The sequence below is a fragment of the Ranitomeya variabilis genome, chromosome 8 (assembly GCF_051348905.1).
Source record: "Ranitomeya variabilis isolate aRanVar5 chromosome 8, aRanVar5.hap1, whole genome shotgun sequence".
Lineage (NCBI taxonomy): Eukaryota > Metazoa > Chordata > Amphibia > Anura > Dendrobatidae > Ranitomeya > Ranitomeya variabilis.
In genome coordinates this window covers 169,775,265-169,794,915 of record NC_135239.1, presented here as the reverse complement: position 1 = coordinate 169,794,915, position 19,651 = coordinate 169,775,265, and the positions used below count along the sequence as shown (strand labels likewise).

Here is a 19,651-nt window from a genome sequence, read left to right as displayed (position 1 = left end):
CGTATTAATCAGACGAGAGCTATCTGATGTTTTATTATCTGGGGCTTCATTTTGCCTGTGACTTAGTGTTCGTTATGTATTTGAGTTTTTGACCGTACTAATAATAGGACTCTGTATGGAAAAGTGTTGTATCTAACATAAAGTATCAGTACTTGATTTGTAGGAAAAGTTCACCTTAAACTATTTCTAATCTGCAGTAAGAAAGTAAAAATATAATAAACTTTTTGTTTTGTAAAATAAAATTTATTAACTGTCCATCACAAATTATTATATAAAGATTTCATATACTCAGAACTTCTCGATTTCATAAAATCAATTTAACATTCAAGATCAGCGAACCACAAAATAAAAAAAAAATACTCCACTATAGAGACTAATTGCTATCATGTTACCCCAATAGGAAAAAAAAAAATCAGTAAGAAATAAATTAAATTATGACTGCAAGAAAGCCCATTATAAGAATACAAATTATTTTTACAAAAATGTAAAAAAAATATATATATTTTTTAAGAGTATGTATTATGGTACTTATATACTTCTCCATCACTCGCATTTTCTTATTTGTATTTTGACAAAGAATATATAAATAGTAATAAATTCACACATTTTGGGCGTTTGTTTTTTTTATATATATTTGTTTTGGTCACCTTTTTAATTGTGGAATATTTTGTACATTTTTTTTTTTGTGGAATTTGGAAAACCAACAAAGAAGCCTTTAGATTTTATGAAGACACATAGTTAAAACAATGTAGGTTAAAGGGTGGCTCCTACAATCAAGTATTCAAAGAAGGTGGAATTGTGCATTATAATGAGCTATTTATTGGACACAAAGGGCCCGTATATCGTTCGTGCACTGGGGCCCTGTTCTGTCTGTATTCTCCCCATCACACATCATTGATGCTATGATCCTAATTGACTTCCATGTAGTTTTCAAACGATAAAGAACATTTGTGAATTCTTTCAATATTAAAGCGTTGTCCCCCATTGGAGACATTTTTTTTTGGTTCTCTATTCACGAAGAGGATGGCTGGTCTTAGAGTGACTGCAGACTTGTAGCCCATGTGACTGCAGACATGCGAGTCCTCACATCACACACACTGTGCACTGTGAGGATTCCCTGATGCTGGGCGGTCATGTGACTGCAGGTATGCTAATGATACGCTTCCGGCCACATGCCAACTAGATGTGTCAGGCTGCACACGTCTGGTCAGCATGTGACCGCATGTATGCATATTGCTCGCCGCTGGTGCCGGAGAATCCAACCATAACAAGTTAACTGAGAATCCAATGGTCAGCTCGTTCGTTCCGACGTTTGAATGAGTTGCAACTTTTCTCTGTCTATGCTTTTTTTTTTTTTTTACAGCCAGAAATTTCTCCATCTTGATAATTTTTCTTCGTGTCACGCTAAGTACTGTGACGGCTTGGAGGAATCTCAGTCCTTTCTCCATTATACTTTCTTCTTTGGCTTTTTCGACAGGAAGTGACTGCGTATAAAGTGAGTCAGTTTTCCTTCAGTCAGGACTACAGCAGCCAAAGTCAGGGACAGACAGAGCGCTCCCACCAGGATGTGAGCCAGGCGAGACGGCCAGCCCAGGTCACAGCACAAGGCCGCCTGTCAAAAGAAGAAGAAGAAGTCAAGAGGCAACATAATACTTCAGCAAAGCCTGACAAACTGATACGGGCATTTTCTGGTATGGCAGGACAGGTGTATATACTTCCATGGGAAAAAAAAATACAATACTAGACACAGCCCATGTGCATATGCAACGCTATTTCTGGAAAATAAAAGCAGAGAACATATTCTGCATGGTGGGCATTTCTTGAAGTGTGACTGGGATAGGAGATTAGACTTAAGAGTTTCAAGACCTTGTTAAAAAAAACAAACAAGAAAACAGCCTTCCTATTCCGGGTCACAGCCTTCCTATTACTATTCCGGCTAACAGCCTTCCGATCGCGGCTAACAGCCTTCCTATTCCAGGTCACAGCCTTCCTATTCCGGGTCACAGCCTTCCTATTCCGGGTAACAGCCTTCCTATTCCGGGTAACAGCCTTCCTATTACTATTCCGGCTAACAGCCTTCCGATCGCGGCTAACAGCCTTCCTATTCCGGGTCACAGCCTTCCTATTCCGGGTCACAGCCTTCCTATTCCGGGTCACAGCCTTCCTATTCCGGGTCACAGCCTTCTTATTCTGGGTAATATGCTCGGGAAGCAAAGAGGTAACTGTACTCCCTATGGAGCGCTAAGTGTTGTTTGGACAATTCTCTTGCGTGGGATGGGGGGCTATCACTGACTACAGCCGAAGCTGAACCAACTAGTATATTAGCTTGGATCCAACAGGCCACTCATTTTAACTCTCCAGAATATTTTTCAAATGTCTTCAGATGAGTGGTTTTAACCCTATATAGGAACATATACTGTATATGTATGTATATACGTACATATAAATATATCAAATATTTACTATATATATATATATATATATATATATATATATATATATATATATATATATATATATATATATATATCGTGATGCCGTATTTGCCGATTGACAAGTCTAATCTATTTTCAGAGATGTAGCAAGGTGTATTCCGGAAGTTTGTTTATAAAGAATTCAATGTAAAATGTAACCGATACACATAAAATGGCCTCTGTCGCTGACGGGTGTGGAGGTTGGGGTAACGGCCCCCATACACATTAGATTAAAATGGACTGATGGTCAAATGAATATTCATCGATGGCCCAAAGTACATCTCAGACAGCATTGGCCAAAATTTCTTTTTTCAGACAATGATTTAGCCAGAACTCATCATGGTCCAAAAAAAAATCCAACATGTCCGACTGACAGTTTCATTAATAACGTAAGCTCAATCGTCGGCGATCACTCAAAATGAGCGATGATCCCTTCATTAAAAAAAAGCAGACAATTGTTTGTTATGGGTCGAAATCATCCATTTCGGACGTCTTTTATCTAATGTGTATGGGCACCATAAGGTTCTGGGTTGGATGTTATGGTTCACTGTGTCAACATCACTGTGGGTTGAACAAGTTGTGTCAATGGTCCTAAAAACATATTTTTGGGGTTTACTGTAGTGCGCTTTGACTTCTGGTGCCTTGTGCTCCGTGATGTTCTATTTGAAAAATAAAAAAATTAAATGGAGAAAACTGAAAGAAAAAACTACTACTAATACAATTTATAAAAAGATGAACTAAAAAAGCTAATAAAATTAATAAAAAGACAAATACTTAATAAAATTGAAAAGAAAATCAATAAAAATAAATAACATTTAAACAAATATAAAATACATTAAATAATTACAAATAAAATGTATACAAATATTAAATAGAATTGAAAGATAAGAAGTAAAATAAAACTTTCGATCAAGTTTTGACCGTTGCGTCACAGATCATGGAACAATAAAACTTTAGTGGTTACCTCTGAATATCTGGTGATGGCAGCACTTACTGCAAGCACACAAATTACTGCTGGAGACGGCAGAAGCCCAGAGAGCGGCCGGTAGGGGCTGCCGGTGTAATATCTCCTGATATAATGTAGGCTGTGAGCGATCCGTAAGCCCATATTAAAGCAGTTTGCCAAGATGAATCCGACACTGCCGAGCCAAGCTGTCATGTAGTAGGAAAGGCAAAGGAAACTTAGCGAGAGACCCAACATGATGTAGTTAAACCTGACAATGGGACATTAGGGGTAAAAAAAAGAAAAGAATTTAGAATAGATCTATAGATGTCATTGTAACAATTGCAAACTTTTCAGAAATTAGTTCTTCAGAAAATGTATAAGTCAGCATTAAGGCATTGTAATAATTCAGAATAATAGACCCAGAAGACAATGAATTATTGATGTTGGTTCTCACACTATGTAACCCCCTTCCCTAGAAGAGAGGGATCATGTGCACTGATAGTGCACCATGGATAAAAACGATGTCCAAAATAATAATTAAATTTAAAAAAAAAAAAACAGTCTGAATGTGTTCCACCACTGCCAGCGCATATTTCAGCTGGATGTGCGTACGAGGGTGCACATTCAGCTGAAATGCATTATGGTGCAATACATGCCACCAGCCAATCAGAGGCTCTCAGCTGCCAGTCATGGGTGGTGCAGCATAGCAGTGACGTCAAGCGCTGCTGGTGTTGGGGACGCTGATGTCAACTGATGGGTTTTGCGTCAGCTGTGGAAGAGCTCGCCACACCTCATGGGAGAGGGGGAATCGAAGACAAATCATTCTTTTTATAAATAATTTGCGGAACAGCAGCAGAACAGGGAACATTATTAAGAGGAGGGGCCAGGAGAGAGGACATTATATCAGGAAGGGGCCAGGAGAATAGGACATTATATCAGGAACGGGCCAGGAGAGAGGACATTATATCAGGAAGGGACCAGGAGAGAGGACATTATATCAGGAAGGGGCCAGGAGAGAGGACATTATATAAGGAAGGGGCCAGGAGAATAGGACATTATATCAGGAAGGGACCAGGAGAATAGGACATTATATCAGGAAGGGGCCAGGAGAGAGGACCTTGTATCAGGAAGGGGCCAGGAGAGAGGACATTATATCAGGAAGGGGCCGGGAGAGAGGACATTATATCAGGAAGGGGCCAAGAGAGAGGACCTTGTATCAGGAAGGAGCCAGGAGAGAGGACATTATATCAGGAAGGGGCCAGGAGAGAGGACATTATATCAGGACGGGACCAGGAGAATAGGACATTATATCAGGAACGGGCCAGGAGAGAGGACATTATATCAGGAAGGGACCAGGAGAGAGGACATTATATCAGGAAGGGGCCAGGAGAGAGGACATTATATCAGGAAGGGGCCAGGAGAGAGGACATTATATCAGGAAGGGGCCAGGAGAGAGGACATTATATCAGGAAGGGGCCAGGAGAGAGGACATTATATCAGGACGGGACCAGGAGAATAGGACATTATATCAGGAACGGGCCAGGAGAGAAGACATTATATCAGGAAGGGGCCAGGAGAGAGGACATTATATCAGGAAGGGGCCAGGAGAGAGGACATTATATCAGGAAGGGGCCAGGAGAGAGGACATTATATCAGGAAGGGGCCAGGAGAGAGGACAATTGGTATTAACATCAGAACAAATACTGCGCCCTCGCCAGGGGCATCATGGCCGAGCAGCTGCATGCAGCCTTACATCACCAAGCGTCAGATGGAGTAGTATAAAGCTGCCACTACTGGTTTCGCAGGAAGTGGAAATGAGTTCTGTGGAGTAACAACTAACCTTTTCAACCAGTTTGTGACATTTCTTCCCTCCTAAATGCTCCAGAATTACCTGTGAGTGGTATTATAGAAAAGCGGAAAAACTTTTTGCACAGAGTTACTCAGCTGTGAAATGGCCGACCACATAAGGTTACAGAGCGGAGTCACTGAGTGCATAAAAGACCCATCATTTTGCTGACTCAATACCTGCAGAGCTGCCAACCTCCGCCTAAGGTCAAGCACAAATACGGTGTTTCCACGGTCAAAGAGCCGCATCACCAATGACAATCTTCTGATGGAGCGGTGCAATGTATGTGGTCATTGGAGCAGTGGGAAGTTGTGAAATGATGAATCATCTTCTCTAGCTGGCATCTGATGGACGGCCGAGTACGAGTTTGGTGAATACCAGGAGAACGTTACCCGCCTGACTGCACTGTGCCAGCTGTAAAGTTTGGTGGAGGAGGGACAATGAGGTTATTTTTCATCGGTCGGCCTCAGCTTCTGAGTTGCATTAAAGGGAAATCTTCAACATACGAGACATTTAGGACGATTGTAACTTTCGACGTTGTGGGAACCGTCTGTGGAAGGCCCTTTTCTGTAGCTCATGACTGTGACCAAGGTTCCTAAAGACATGGTTGGGTGACTGGTTTGGAAGGACATGACCGGCTGCACTGAGCCCAGACCTCAACCCCAACCAACACCTTTGGGAAGAGCTAGAATGGAGATTGCGATCTGGCCCTTCTCACCTTCAGATGTACCTTTTCTTATTACTAGTGTGGCTTCCTACAAGACCAGTCAGCCAGAATCTTGCCTTAGGCTATGTGCGAATAGGACATATCCACTGTGTAGTTTCTCCAATGGAAATCCACTGCAAAAATTAGATCTTGATTCTTCAGATTTGTCCACATTTGGTGTTTTCCATGGCCAAGGTGAAATCCGCTAACACTAAATATTCTCTCCATAGTGTGTGCATGTGATGGTGTAAAGTCTCACAGTCCGGCCACAGTAATCGGCAGCAGACTATCCATCACACACCCTTACAATACCCGTGCATTGTGACAGACATCTACGGCCACTCACCTGTCTACCTCCTCTTTACTCATAGAAGCAAAGGTAAAACACTCGCTTACGCCATTGACGGCCAGCAAGAGCACGTAGAGACAGTAGAAGCGCAGGAGCACAGGACCTGGAATACACAGATCTAGAGATATTTGTATATTCATAGAATTAATCTACATTCAGTTTGTGATCAATATTCCTACCGGAGACTCGAAAAATCAAAGTGACCACAAAGAAAGCAGAAAAGTGGTGTAATGGCTGAACTGCAAGAGGAGAGGCAGAAGCCAATGACTGCTCCATGTCACCTCTTTCTTCTTAGATGGGTTGTTCACTGCTATTAGAGTCATAGAATAGGTCGTCAATATCAAGTTGGTGAGGGTGCGACACCCGGCACCTCAGCCGATCAGATGTGATCAGTTGTGGAGCTGCACAACACAGCTCCACCAACTGTATAGTGGCCTAGTCGAATAAATAGGGGTGGGTGTGCAGCACCCCGCTATGGACCCCATACAGTGACGGAGTGTTGCTCTTCCCTTTACAACTCATCACATCCAGCTGCCGACACCGATAACGGCTGATCGGAGGGGGTGCCAGGTGTAACTCCCCCAACAATCTGATACTGATGCCCAATCCTAAGGATAGGTCATCAATATTAAAGTGGTGGACAACCCCATGAAATGAGATGTCTAAAAAAAGAGACAAAAACAGAAATCTAAGTGCCACCTTAATTACGGTGCTTGGGAAGGGATAACCCCTCAATCGTACACAGAGTTATGACACCGGACCACTTGCCATCCTTACCAGAGTCGTCACTAAGCAGGGATCCACCATAAATATCCAATGCCAGCTGTGAGTAGGCATATCCGAAGGCAACGATAACCAGACCAATCAACGTCACCAGCTTCAGGAGCGACTCCAGTACTTCCGATGCGGCAGCGATCTCCTCCTTTTGCCACAATGTAAGAGGATAAATGGATGTTTTATCAGGACAAGACGACTTTTCAGCATTATTTTAGAAGATTTCACTTACCTTCCTTTGATTTTTGACAGATTTTCCTCTTTCTAACACCTTAGAGAAATAAACATAGAAGCTTTCCTCTATAGGTAAGAAGACGAACCGCGCCACCAGAGATCCCAAGTTATTCACTATGTCGTACACGCCTGGGAAAAGATAAAGTCACAAGACATCAATGCAGCTTATTAAAAGGTTTTATATAAAGGGTCCAAAAATCCAAAATAATAAGAATCTATACATTTACTGTACATAAGAAATCCTTACATTCACCCATTAGTTCTACAGGTGCATTTAGAAGATGGACGGAGAATGGATGAATGGCTGCAGACAAGAATGCCGGCGATCACTAACAGAACGAGCAAAACGCTTGTTCCCCGGTTGATGGATCTTTTCTACTGGCATAAATATCATAGTAATCAACAGCACATTGGCCCTTGTAAACAGGAGATGTGCTGCCGAGAACATGATATTGGACAGAGACGCAACGATTGGGTTCTGTTCCCATGAGTTTTTGTTGGCCTGTGTAAACAGGTAAGTCAACGATCATTGATCAGCTTGCTTGTAGTAGTTGATTATTGCTCGTTAATGGACCAAAATCAGCCTATTTAAATGCACCATAAGACCACTGCCGAGAAAATCTTATCAGGTACCACACTTAATGAGGGGGCGATCAGTTAAATGGCCTGGAGACCCACTCTGGGAGACTTGGAAGCCATTGAGATGAATGGCCATCATCGTTGGTCAAGGTTGGAACCAGTCTACCAGAACTGGAGCCTCCATCTATGATATTCGTAGGCCGTATGGGAAAGGGCCTGCTCATGAAGACCACCCATTTAAACACTAATTCTACATCAGAGGTCACCAAGCTGAAATATCGTACAGGCTTCGCGTTGTGCTTAACTAAATTTGTTATTATAAGCTTCCATACGATATATGAGGCTACCAGGACAGTCCCCCATAGTCTTAACTCATCCGCAGGCAGAATGGAACAGATTTACTAACCCAACCGAGCCAGGGTTCTGCCCATGCCAATCTCCACATTTAGCATTTTGGATACATTTGTGGGGGGCATGGCTTGAGAAAATGGTCAAGGCTTGGCTGCAAAGTGACCATTGCTAAAGTTATGTCCCCATGCAGAAAAATGTTAATGCTAAAAACAAAAACCAAGCCAATAATAAAAAAAAAGGATTGATAGTACATGTGGCTGTATACCAATTAATGCCAGCCTCTGCTATCTGTACTGTATGAGCCTGAGGACGGAGATGGTTCCGCTCCGTAACGTGTAGCTTGAACAGATTTTTTTTTTTTAAAGTTTATTTCTCTCTGTTTTTGACAGTGCTATTAATCCAAAGAAAGCCTCCTTTATATTTTTATTTTCTATTTTTGTTTGTATTGGAACAGCATAAAAAAAACAGAAGAAAAGGCAAATTGGACATCATTTCACACAAAACCCCAATGATGAGCTGTACAAAATTGTTGGCACCCTCAACTTAATATTTGGTTGCACACCCTCCTTTGGAATAGATAACTGCAAGTAATCGCTTCCTATAACCATCAACAAGCTTCTTACACATCTCAGCTGGAATTTTGGAAGACTCTTCATATGTGAAGGCGTCTACTCCCATTTCTGGGGGCTTCTTGATGTATGTTTGGGGTCATTATACTGCTGGAAGATCCATGACCTAGGACGCAAACCCAGCTTTCTGACACTGGGTACTATATTGCAACCCAAAATCCTTGGGTAATGTTCAGATTTTATGATGCCTCGCACAGTCAAGGCACCCAGTGCCAGAGGCAGCAAAACAACCCCTAAACATCTTTTAACCTCCACCATATTTGACTGTAGGTACTGTGTTCTTTTCTTTGTATACCTCATTCCATTTTCAGAAAACAGTAGAATGATGTGCTTTACCAGAAAACTCTATTTTGGTCTCATCTGTCCACAAGGCCCTTTCCCAGAAGGATTTTGGCTTATTCACATACATTTTGGCAAACCGCAGTCTAGCTTTTTTCATGTCTCTGTGTCAGCAGTGGGGTCCTCCTGTGTCTCCTGCCATAGTGTTTCATTTAATTCAAAGTTTAATTCAAATGTCGATGGATAGTTCGCAATGGCACTGATGCACCCTGAGCCTGCAAGACAGCTTAAGTTTCTTTGAAACATGATTGAGGCGGCTCATTCTCCATCCAGACTATCCTGAATTGCAACCTTTCATCAATTTTTCTCTGCTGTCTACGTCCAGGGAGATTAGCTACAGTGTTATGAGTCAAACTTCTTGATTATGTTGCTCACCGTGGACAAAGGAACATCAAGGTTTCTGGAGATGGACTTGTAACCTTGACATTGTTGTGATTGTTCAACAATTTTGATTGTCAAGTCCTCCGACAGTTCTCTTTTCCTCTTCCTGTTCTCCATGCTTAGTGTGGCACACACAGACACATAATGCAAAGATTGAGTCACCTTCTCCCCTTTTTATCTGGTTTCAGATGTGATTTTCATATTGCCCACACCTGTTACTTGCCACAGGTGAGTTTGATCAAAGTTGTTTATCCACAACAATTTTATCTGGCCCATTTTGGGGATTTTGTGTGAAATTATGTCCAATTTGCATTTTTTTTTCGTGTTGTTCCAATACACAAATGAAATAAACATGTGTATAACAGAAGATGTGGAATTACAATAATTTTCTGGGAGAAATCCTTCATTTTCTGGAACAATTTCAAAGGTGCCAATACTTTCGACCATAACTGAATTATAAATCTGCCGCAGAAGATGTATGCTAGTTTAATCGCAGAAATTCAGCCACAATTCTGGTGTATTTACTAAAGCTGCTGCAATCTGCCAACTTCAAATAATTTTTATGATTATTATCAGAAAAACTGCTATTTGTAGTGTAGGACCGGAGTGATGGCTACATGACACAGTTTCTATCCTTTAAAGAGGTTGTCAACTACTTTTACATGGATGACCTATCCCTAGGCCACGATCAGATCACAGCCAGCTCCACGAATTCTTAAAAAAAAGTTGTGTCATACACATAAAACAGTGGTGTAAGAAAATGTGAGACTTACCCTGATCTCCAAATGACAGCACACTGAGAAAAGTCATCACATAGCGCTCACCTAAAAAACATACATAAATATTATATAATATATATATATATATTATGATGTAACAGTTATAGGTTAAACCTTAGGATTTTTTTCCCCTTTTCTTAAAGTTCTTAGATACTGATAACTTGAAGGAGTCCATACGATCTTACAGAATGACTAACAACGTCATCTTTGCTTTTCCTCCTCCTAATAAAACTGAACGGAATGATAAAAAATAATGTATCTAGGAAAAAAAAACACTCGCCAACTCATAATTTACTAATATGATGGATACAAACTAACCTTCTGTAAGAATTTGTTTCAGAAACGACTGCTTGAAGAAGCTCCAGGCTAGCCAGGCCTGCTTCCAATCCAAAAAGTCCTGTTAACAGATACAATCAGAAAATCAGCTCCGGTTACTGCACACGGCCATGTTAGAAAATTGAGATGTGCTATTTTTGAATCCAGTCTTGGCTTTGGTTTTAATAACTGCATCTCAAAACCCGAATGTGTGAACATAGTGGAAGGCCAAATTCTAAAACCACCAAGACAGCCTTCTCTGCCCCCGAGTAAAGTACCGTATATACTCGAGTATAAGCAGAGTTTTTCAGCACATTTTTTGTGCTGAAAATGCCCCCCTTGGCTTATACACAAGTCATTGTCCCAGTTTACGGCACGGGAGGAGGAGCAGTGGGTCACAGGAGGCAGGAGACGGCGGCTGCGGCTAAAGCATGAGCCCGCTGCTAAAGATAAATGAATATTCACTGAGCTGGCAATGAATATTCATTTCTCTTAAAGTGCGTGCACAGTTACATCCACAGCCACCACCGGCTTCCATTATAAAAAAAAAACCAAACGATCCTACTTACCTTCCCTGCGCGCCCTCTCAGCATATCGTTCCGTCTTCCAGCAGCTCCTGCGGCGGTGCAATCACATGTCCCCGCTCATTAAGGTAATGAATATTCACCTCTCACCAGCCTATAGGAGTGGAGAGGTGAATATAAATTATCTTAATGAGTGGTGACATGTGATTGACTGGCCACAAGAGCTGCTGGAAGCTGGAACAAGACGCTGCGAAAGCGTGCAGGGAAGGTAAGTAGGATACATACAAGGATGGGAACAAGGAGCCCACGCAGACAAGGATGGGAATAAGGAGCCCACGCAGACAAGGATGGGAATAAGGAGCCCACGCAGACAAGGATGGGATGAGGAGACCACGCAGACAAGGATGGGAATAAGGAGCCCACGCAGACAAGGATGGGAATAAGGAGCCCACGCAGACAAGGATGGAATAAGGAGCCCACGCAGACAAGGATGGAATAAGGAGCCCACGCAGACAAGGATGGGAATAAGGAGCCCACGCAGACAAGGATGGGAATAAGGAGCCCACGCAGACAAGGATGGGGATGAGGAGCCATGCAGACAAGGATGGGGATGAGGAGCCATGCAGACAAGGATGGGAATAAGGAGCCCATGCAGACAAGGATGGAAATAAGGAGCCATGCAGACAAGGATGGGGATGAGGAGCCATGCAGACAAGGATGGGAATAAGGAGCCATGCAGACAAGGATGGGAATAAGGAGCCCACAGAGACAAGGATGGGAATAAGGACCCCACGCAGACAAGGATGGGAATAAGGAGCCCACGCAGACAAGGATGGGGATGAGGATCCATGCATACAAGGAGGGGGATGAGGAGCCATGCATACAAGGAGGGGGGTGAAGAGCCATGCATACAAGGAGGGGGGTGAAGAGCCATGCATACAAGGATGGGAATAAGGAGCCATGCAGACAAAGATGGGGATGAGGAGGCCATGCAGACAAGGATGGGGATGAGGAGGCCATGCATATCAGTATAGGGAAGAGGGTACAATGCACCCGGCTTATACTTGAGTCAATAAGTTTTCCCAGTTTTTCTAGGCAAAATTAGTTGCATCGGCTTATACTCGGGTCTTCTTATATTCGAGTATATATGGTAGTCTGGTCATTTAAAGAAATTAAAATGAATAAAGATGGAAATGAAAACTAAAAGGATGCGCTACCCACCATATTACCTGAGATGTGGAGCGTCGGGGTAAAAATTCCATCATACTGTGAAGAGGGAAGGATTTCTTCTCTGCCTCCTGAGAACCAAGAAACTTTGCGAAGTAGAGAATGTAACATAGAGAGAGCAGGCTGGTGTACAAGACCTAGGAGAGAAAGCGCACGTTAGAAGGCCAGGTCTCTATAATGTGGGCTAAGTAATGGCTGCCCTGGAACGCATCAGCTAAGTACGGGACCATTGGGTGGGTTAACACTGAACGACCTACCGCCAATCAGCTTTATATATACCGATCGGCTGTTTGATCGCCTCTTTATACAAGCCAACTGTGCTTCAGAAGGATTGTTTGGTGAGAACAGACTGTCTTTCTACTCGGCAGCACATGTTCGGATGATGTGCTGCCGAGAAAAGGGGGTTTCGGTGCACCACTATGACCCTCATTTTGGGCGTTTCCCCTGCTTCATCCAAGGTGTGTGCGCACCGACACTGCTATGCCCAGGCACACACAGGCACACTCCTGCACGCACGCAAGCAAGCACACGGGCCAGGCATGTTCTCCTCTCTGGCAAGTGTCTGCTGGCGCCACTCGGTGCCTTTCCAGGTGTATCACTGAAGTACGCGGCATCAGCAGAGGAGCTGGGGGGGACCGCGGCCGGGCGCAGCCGGTGTCAGTACGCCAGATGACTTTAGGCACCACTTGCTCTTGGAAGCCAGCGCTGTCCATCAGTGGAGGTGGAAGACTCCAGCATGCATGTCTCTTACAGAGGAATAAGTCCCCACATATCACAATGTAGTTCTTTTAAAATGTATTTTGGGGGGTGAAAGACTCCCTTTAATATTTAAACACAGTACAGTAATACATTTCTATCCAAAAGATGTGTATACCCTTTATTTACTAATAAAAAAAAGACACCAAAAGTGTCTGATGTGTGCGACAGCAATCTCTGTACAGAGCTGCGGAATATGGAGATAATATACAGTATAAGCAACCGGAAATACAGGAATAAAAGAAACAATATATGGAAGATAAAAGCCGACCCCTTACCTGAGCCAGCGAAAAGATGAGGAGCCCCCAGTGAGGCCAGAGAAGCACCAAAGTGACGGTGACCGAACAGCGGACAATGATCGCCAGACTCTCCGCAATCACCTAAGAGACACGTGGTGGAGATGAGGATACGGGACGAGCACAACATCCAGGGATCATATGTACCAAACAAATACCATAGGCCAGAATAAAGGAGAACGCAATGGAAATGGTCTAAATCGGTAATATAATGTGCGATATCCAACATAACAGTTGGTACAAATTACCGCTATAATGTAACAGACAGATGAGTGCCCCTGCGCCCGCTCGGTGGATCTTACATGGTGGTGGTGCTGCAGAGCGCTGCTGGCTCAAGTGTTCGGCTGATGTTGGCCTTAGACATGATTCACACTAGTGTTCAGAGCTCTGCTTTCTTATTCTATCCGTTATGGCATTCGTCTTGCTGCTCTCCTTGTTCTTGTGAAAATGACGGAGGCTCAAACTTTAGAATGAACCTACTGTAGGAGTGGTGGGCACATAACAGCAAGTATGTGATTTACATACTATCGGCCACATTCCAACTAGACGTGTCTAATCTGGCTCAGGAGCAGTGGGCACGTAACAGCAAGTATGTGATTTACATAGTACCGGCCACAATACAACTAGAAGTGGCTGATCTGGCTCAGCAGCGGAAGGCACGTAACAGCAAGTATGTGATTTACGTATTACCGGCCACATTCCAACTAGACGTGTCTGATCTGGCTCAGGAGCGGAGGGCACGTAACAGCAAGTATGCAATTTACATACTACTGGCCACATTCCAACTAGACGTGTCTGATCTGGCTCAGGAGCAGAGGGCACGTAACAGCAAGTATGTGATTTACGTATTACCGGACACATTCCAACTAGACGTGTCTGATCTGGCTCAGGAGCGGAGGGCACGTAACAGCAAGTATGCAATTTACATACTACTGGCCACATTCCAACTAGACGTGTCTGATCTGGCTCAGGAGCAGAGGGCACGTAACAGCAAGTAGGTGATTTACATACTACCGGCCACATTCCAACTAGACGTGTCTGATTTGGCTCATACACTTAAATGGAGCAAGGCCAAGCACGTCTAGTCAGCATGTGACCACGTGTATGCAAATCACGTGATTACAAGTCTCCAGTCACATACAGGGACTGCAGACTTGTAACCTAAGGCCGGGCAATCCCTATAAGAGCAATGCAAGACACAGACATGGATGAAAAAGACTTTCTAGTGTAAATGCCAAGCAAGAAACCCCTTCGCTTCCTTACCTTCAGCCTGACAAAGAGATGAGCCTGTGCGAGGACCCAGAACGGTTCTGCCATTAGTTCGATTACTGCAGAAAATCCAAACGCCAGAACCCCGGGGCCATAATGTGGGATAATGGCTGGATCGGGGGTCTCCAACACACTCAGCCATACCCACCCCAGTATCACAGACCAGCAGACGCCTAGTGGTGCTCTGCAATACAAGAGAACAATGCATTCTTACTTATAGCAAAAAAATCAATTATTATACTCTGGCGGAGCTGCTGAGCTCACCGATTGGCTGCAGCGCCGTCAATGTCACATCAGTGCTGCAGACAATAGCCAAGCCTCAGCGTTGGACCTGGGGAGGGAGCTGATCGGCCCCATTGGCAATACTTACGCCAACCAGGTGAGGTGGACGGTGTGTCTCCAGCTCTGCTGTGTAGAATGGCTCAGACAGGCTTTACGGAAAGCTTCCCGGGCGAGAAACACGACGGTGGTGTAGAGGAGGGTGAGACTGGGGCGAGAAAGAAGAGGGATGAGCGCAGGGTATGTAGGGGCCAGGTCACACACAGCACTGGAATCCTAACGTGACGTCCTAGCTTACTCTATCCACACAGAAAGAACTATTAAAAAGGTTATTTTGTAAAGTTGTCCTATACTCACCATCCCCAGGTCCAACACTGAATGTCTCCCAGTAGCAGTGATTAATAATAATCTTTAATAATAATCTTTATTTTTATATAGCGCTAACATATTACGCAGCGCTTTACAGTTTTTATCTCAGTGATTATCTCAGTGCTGCAGCCAATCAGTGAGCTCGGTGGCTCTGAGTAGTTTGTGCCGTAATCCAGATAATAACAGCCACTGGGAGGAGATTCGTTGTTGGACCTGGGGAGGGTGAGTATACCAAAACTAGAAAACCTCTTAATACCTGCCCTTCTGGCATATCAAAGAGTGTCTCCCCTCCGAGACTGAAGAGGGGGCTCAATACAAAGCCAACGGGGCCGATTCATTAAGATTCAGTCATACTGAAGGGCTGGAATACAACGTGCCGCATTTATTAAAGGGGTTGTCCAGGCTGAAGCTACGGTTCTGCAGTTCTTTTAAGTGACTACAGACTTGTGAGTACTCACATTGCACACTGTCAGGATTCTCTGGTGCTGACACTGGGAGCAGTGGTCATGTGACCACAAGGATGTGATATAAGTCTGCAGACACATGGTAACTGCAGACTGGTTTAAGGCCGGACAACCCCTTTAAGAGTCACAAACACTTAATGAATTCAGCGCGGCTTCTGAGTGCCGTACACCTCACTGGAAATACTACTGCAATCAGGGACTGGAGTAACATTTCTGGAGCGCAAAATGCCAGTTTTCATGAATTGGACAACTGGGCGTGGCCATGCTTGATCGCATCAATTCCCCAGCTCCGCCCATTAGTATGGAACTGCTTGAAACCATCAAAAGTTGCACCATTTCTGCGCCACTCTGACTTGGCCCCACATCACAGGTTTCCTGCCATCGCAGTGAAGGTGTCTGTACCGTTGGGTCACACTGACGGGAAGGACACTTACCGCACATTCACAATGCCGATGACCTCCCTGGAGACGTAGCGCAGGGTGAAGGCGTTCAGGGCAAAGGTCAGGAGCCGGAACACGACCTGTACAGACAAGAAGGCGTCAGGTGCGGACAAAGGGGCGGAGCTGCGAATCCCAGAGGCAGAACGTTCCGGCATCATCAGCTCCTGTCTGACATCACCTCAGAAACAAGAAGGAAAAGCCCCTAATGCAAATCTGCCCCCGGACTGCACTCACTAATAAAGACATAGTGTGGACCTGATGAGGCTGAGGTGATTACTATGAAAACCCAGAATGTCACATATGACACTAATAAACAAGAGCTCATGGTGATTTCAGGCCTATACAGCCATTGGCGTCAGGGCATGCTGGGAGTTGTAGTTCCATGGCAGCTGGAGACCCAGAGAAGAACAACTGGACCGCAGCTTCCTGCAGGGGAGAGCAGGACGAGGCCTGTACCTGCAGGACCATAGTGGAGGACGCCAGCCTGGTGGTGTCCCGGAGGACATCGTGCTGAGCCGCCATCCTGCCGGTGTCATCAACACAGAGAGATCAGCGACTCCAGCAGCACACTGCCGGCAGCATCATCACTGACAGCGGGGAGGGACCTCCGGTGACGTCACGGTCATGTGATCAGTCACATGGGAGGGCGGAGCCAAGCTCGAATGGAGCAGGTGTCTGTATGTGATCACTGGGAAAAGTGGTTGTGTCACGTGGGGCACAGAGCGCGTGCGCAATTGAGTATGAGCGATGCAGTCAGTGGTGCCGCGCCGTGTGGTTGGGTCACGTGGAGATTGCGGAGCCGTGTGTGTGTCATGTGGACATAGTGGAGCCATGTTTGTGTGTGTGTGTGTGGCATGGGTATAGCGGAGCCGTGTGTATGTAACGTGGATGTAGCAGAGTTGTGTGTAACAACAATGTGGTGGCGAGCCGCTTGCAGGCATGTAACATTGGTATAGCTGAACCGTGTTTATGTATACAGTAGAGATGTGTGTGTGACACGGTCGTGGGTATAGTGGAGCCGTGTGTAAGGCTGGTTTCACACTTGCGTTTTTATCTGCATGCGTTTTTAAAAAAAACAGAAAAACGCATGTGTGAAAAACGCATGTAAACGCGGTAAAACGCATGCGTTTTTTAGACGCATGCGTTTTTATAGAAAAACACAAGAAAACCCTAACCCTACCCCTAACCCTAAACGTGACTGAAATACGTGGCACTGAAATACGTGGCACTGAAATACGTGCAACTGAAATACGTGGTACTTAAATACGTGGCACGTGGCACTTAAATAGGTGGCACGTGGCACTTAAATACGTGGCACTTAAATACGTGGCACTTAAATACGTGGCACGTGGCACTTAAATACGTGGCACGTGGCATACGTGGCACTGAAATACGTGATACGTGGCACTTAAATACGTGGCAATGTGACTGTCAGAAAATGTTCATTAAACGGTTAGGGGTGAGGTTAGGGGTAGAGTTAGGGTTAGGGTTTGGATCCCTTTTATCACCTTGATGGTGGTGGGTGGCTTTTCAGTGTGTTTTATGTTTTTTTTCTATAAAAACGCATGCGTTTTTAGCGCAAACAAACGCATGTGCTTAAAAACGCATGCGTTTACATAGACAGCAATGCATTTTTTTGCCGCGAAAAAACGCATGCGTTTTTTCGCGGCAAAAAAACGCGCAAGAAAATACTGCAGGTAGCATTTTTGAAAATGAACGCATGCAGACAAAAAACGCATGCGTTTGAAAACGCGACCAAACGCATGTGCAAAAAAAACGCATGCGTTTTCAATGTTAAATATAGGGGGAAAAAACGCATGCGTTTTTTGTGCAAAAAACGCTGCAGACAAAAACGCAAGTGTGAAACCAGCCTAACCTGGGTAGAGCAGAGCTGTGTTTGTGACATGGTAACATGGGCACAGTGGAGCCGTGTGTATGCAACAGCCACATGTGTCCTGACATTGTCATTTTGAAAAACAGCAGAGCGCACCTGAGGAAGCCGTGTCCACAAGCACTGACGCCATCTTGACACTCTCTACAAGGATAAACCTGATCTATTAACCCCTTAACGACTGCCTATGCTCATTAAGGCTACTTTCACACATCAGGTTTTTTGTTTCGGGCAGAATCCGGCTAATGTTCCAAAAACGGATCTAGTGCAAATAGTGTAAAAACTGATGCAACGGGTCCGTTTTTCTTCCGGATCCGGTTTTAATTTTTAGCATGGAGTTTATAGCAGTGAAGAGAGAGTCCAGAACGGAAAATCTGCATGATTTCAATGGAAAACGCTTTGAAAACCGGACGCCGGATTCATTGTTTCACACCTCTTTTTCATGCGTTTATGGCCGGTTCCGTCACTGTGCGCTTTTTTCGCCGCACAAAAAAACCGTTCCTCTGGACGTTTTCTCCGCCCGCCGGAAACGACTATTTGGACGGATCTGGAAAAAAACGGGTGAAACTTCTGCTCATCAGGCACAGTCCGGAGCTAATACATCTCTATGGGAAAAAACGGATTTGTTTTTTTTCAAAACTTGCCGGATTGTGCCTGAAACAAAAAACCTGATGTGTGAAAGTAGCCTAAAGTGGTTGTTGTTAAGAAGTCTTATTCCGGGTCGCCGTTTTAAAACTGATCAGCAATAAGTGAATAGCGCCCCCCACAGGTGACAGCTGTATATGACATCAGCCCCAACTGGTTTTGGAACCGATCGGGGCTGATTAGACTGTCAGTGCTTGTGGACACGGCTTTCTCACGTGCACTCTGCTGTTTTTGAAAAAAACAACAATGTCAGGACACGTGACTGTTCCATACACACAGCTCCGATGTGCCCATGTTACCATGTCACAAACACAGCTCTGCTACACCCACACACAGCACTGCTACTCTACCCCTTGTTCCCCCTCTCCTACTTCTTCTCTTGCTCAGTCTCTCTCCCCTTCTGTCTCCCAATCTTTTCCTCTCATCTTCTCCATCTCTACTGCTTTCCTTCTCCCAATCTTCCTCCCTATACCTGTCTCATGCACTTTCACTCTGCTCTCCTCTTCTCCATCTCTCCCTCTCTCCTTGTTTCTCTCCATCTCTCACTCTACCCCTCTCGTGCTCACTCCCTCTCTCTTCACTCTACCCCTCTCGTGCTCTCTCCCTCTCGTGCTCTTCACTCTACCCCTCTCCTGCTCTCTCGCTCCCTCTCTACCCCTCTCATACGCTTTCTCTCTCCCTTTCTCTCTACCCCTCTCGTGCTCTCTCACTTTCTCTCTACCCCTCTCGTGCTCTCTCGCTCCCTCTTTCACTCTACCCCTCTCATTCTCTCCCTCTCTACCCCTCTTG

At 44.6% G+C, this 19,651-nt stretch overlaps 1 protein-coding gene across 1 annotated transcript; it reads right to left on the bottom strand.

Moving 5' to 3' along the window:
• Window positions 1-231: 231 nt before the first annotated feature.
• On the bottom strand, window positions 232-16,954 carry RFT1 (RFT1 glycolipid translocator homolog). The gene is made up of 13 exons (XM_077277896.1): window positions 16,783-16,954; window positions 16,321-16,406; window positions 15,145-15,261; window positions 14,769-14,958; window positions 13,488-13,589; window positions 12,456-12,590; window positions 10,706-10,784; window positions 10,382-10,432; window positions 7,328-7,458; window positions 7,099-7,243; window positions 6,319-6,424; window positions 3,439-3,688; window positions 232-1,612 (listed from the first exon to the last, which is right to left on the bottom strand). The coding sequence occupies exons 1-13, from the start codon at window positions 16,846-16,848 to the stop codon at window positions 1,448-1,450; spliced, it is 1,623 nt and encodes a 540-aa protein (XP_077134011.1). The 5' UTR covers window positions 16,849-16,954; the 3' UTR covers window positions 232-1,447.
• Between the last annotated feature and the right edge of the window lie 2,697 nt (window positions 16,955-19,651).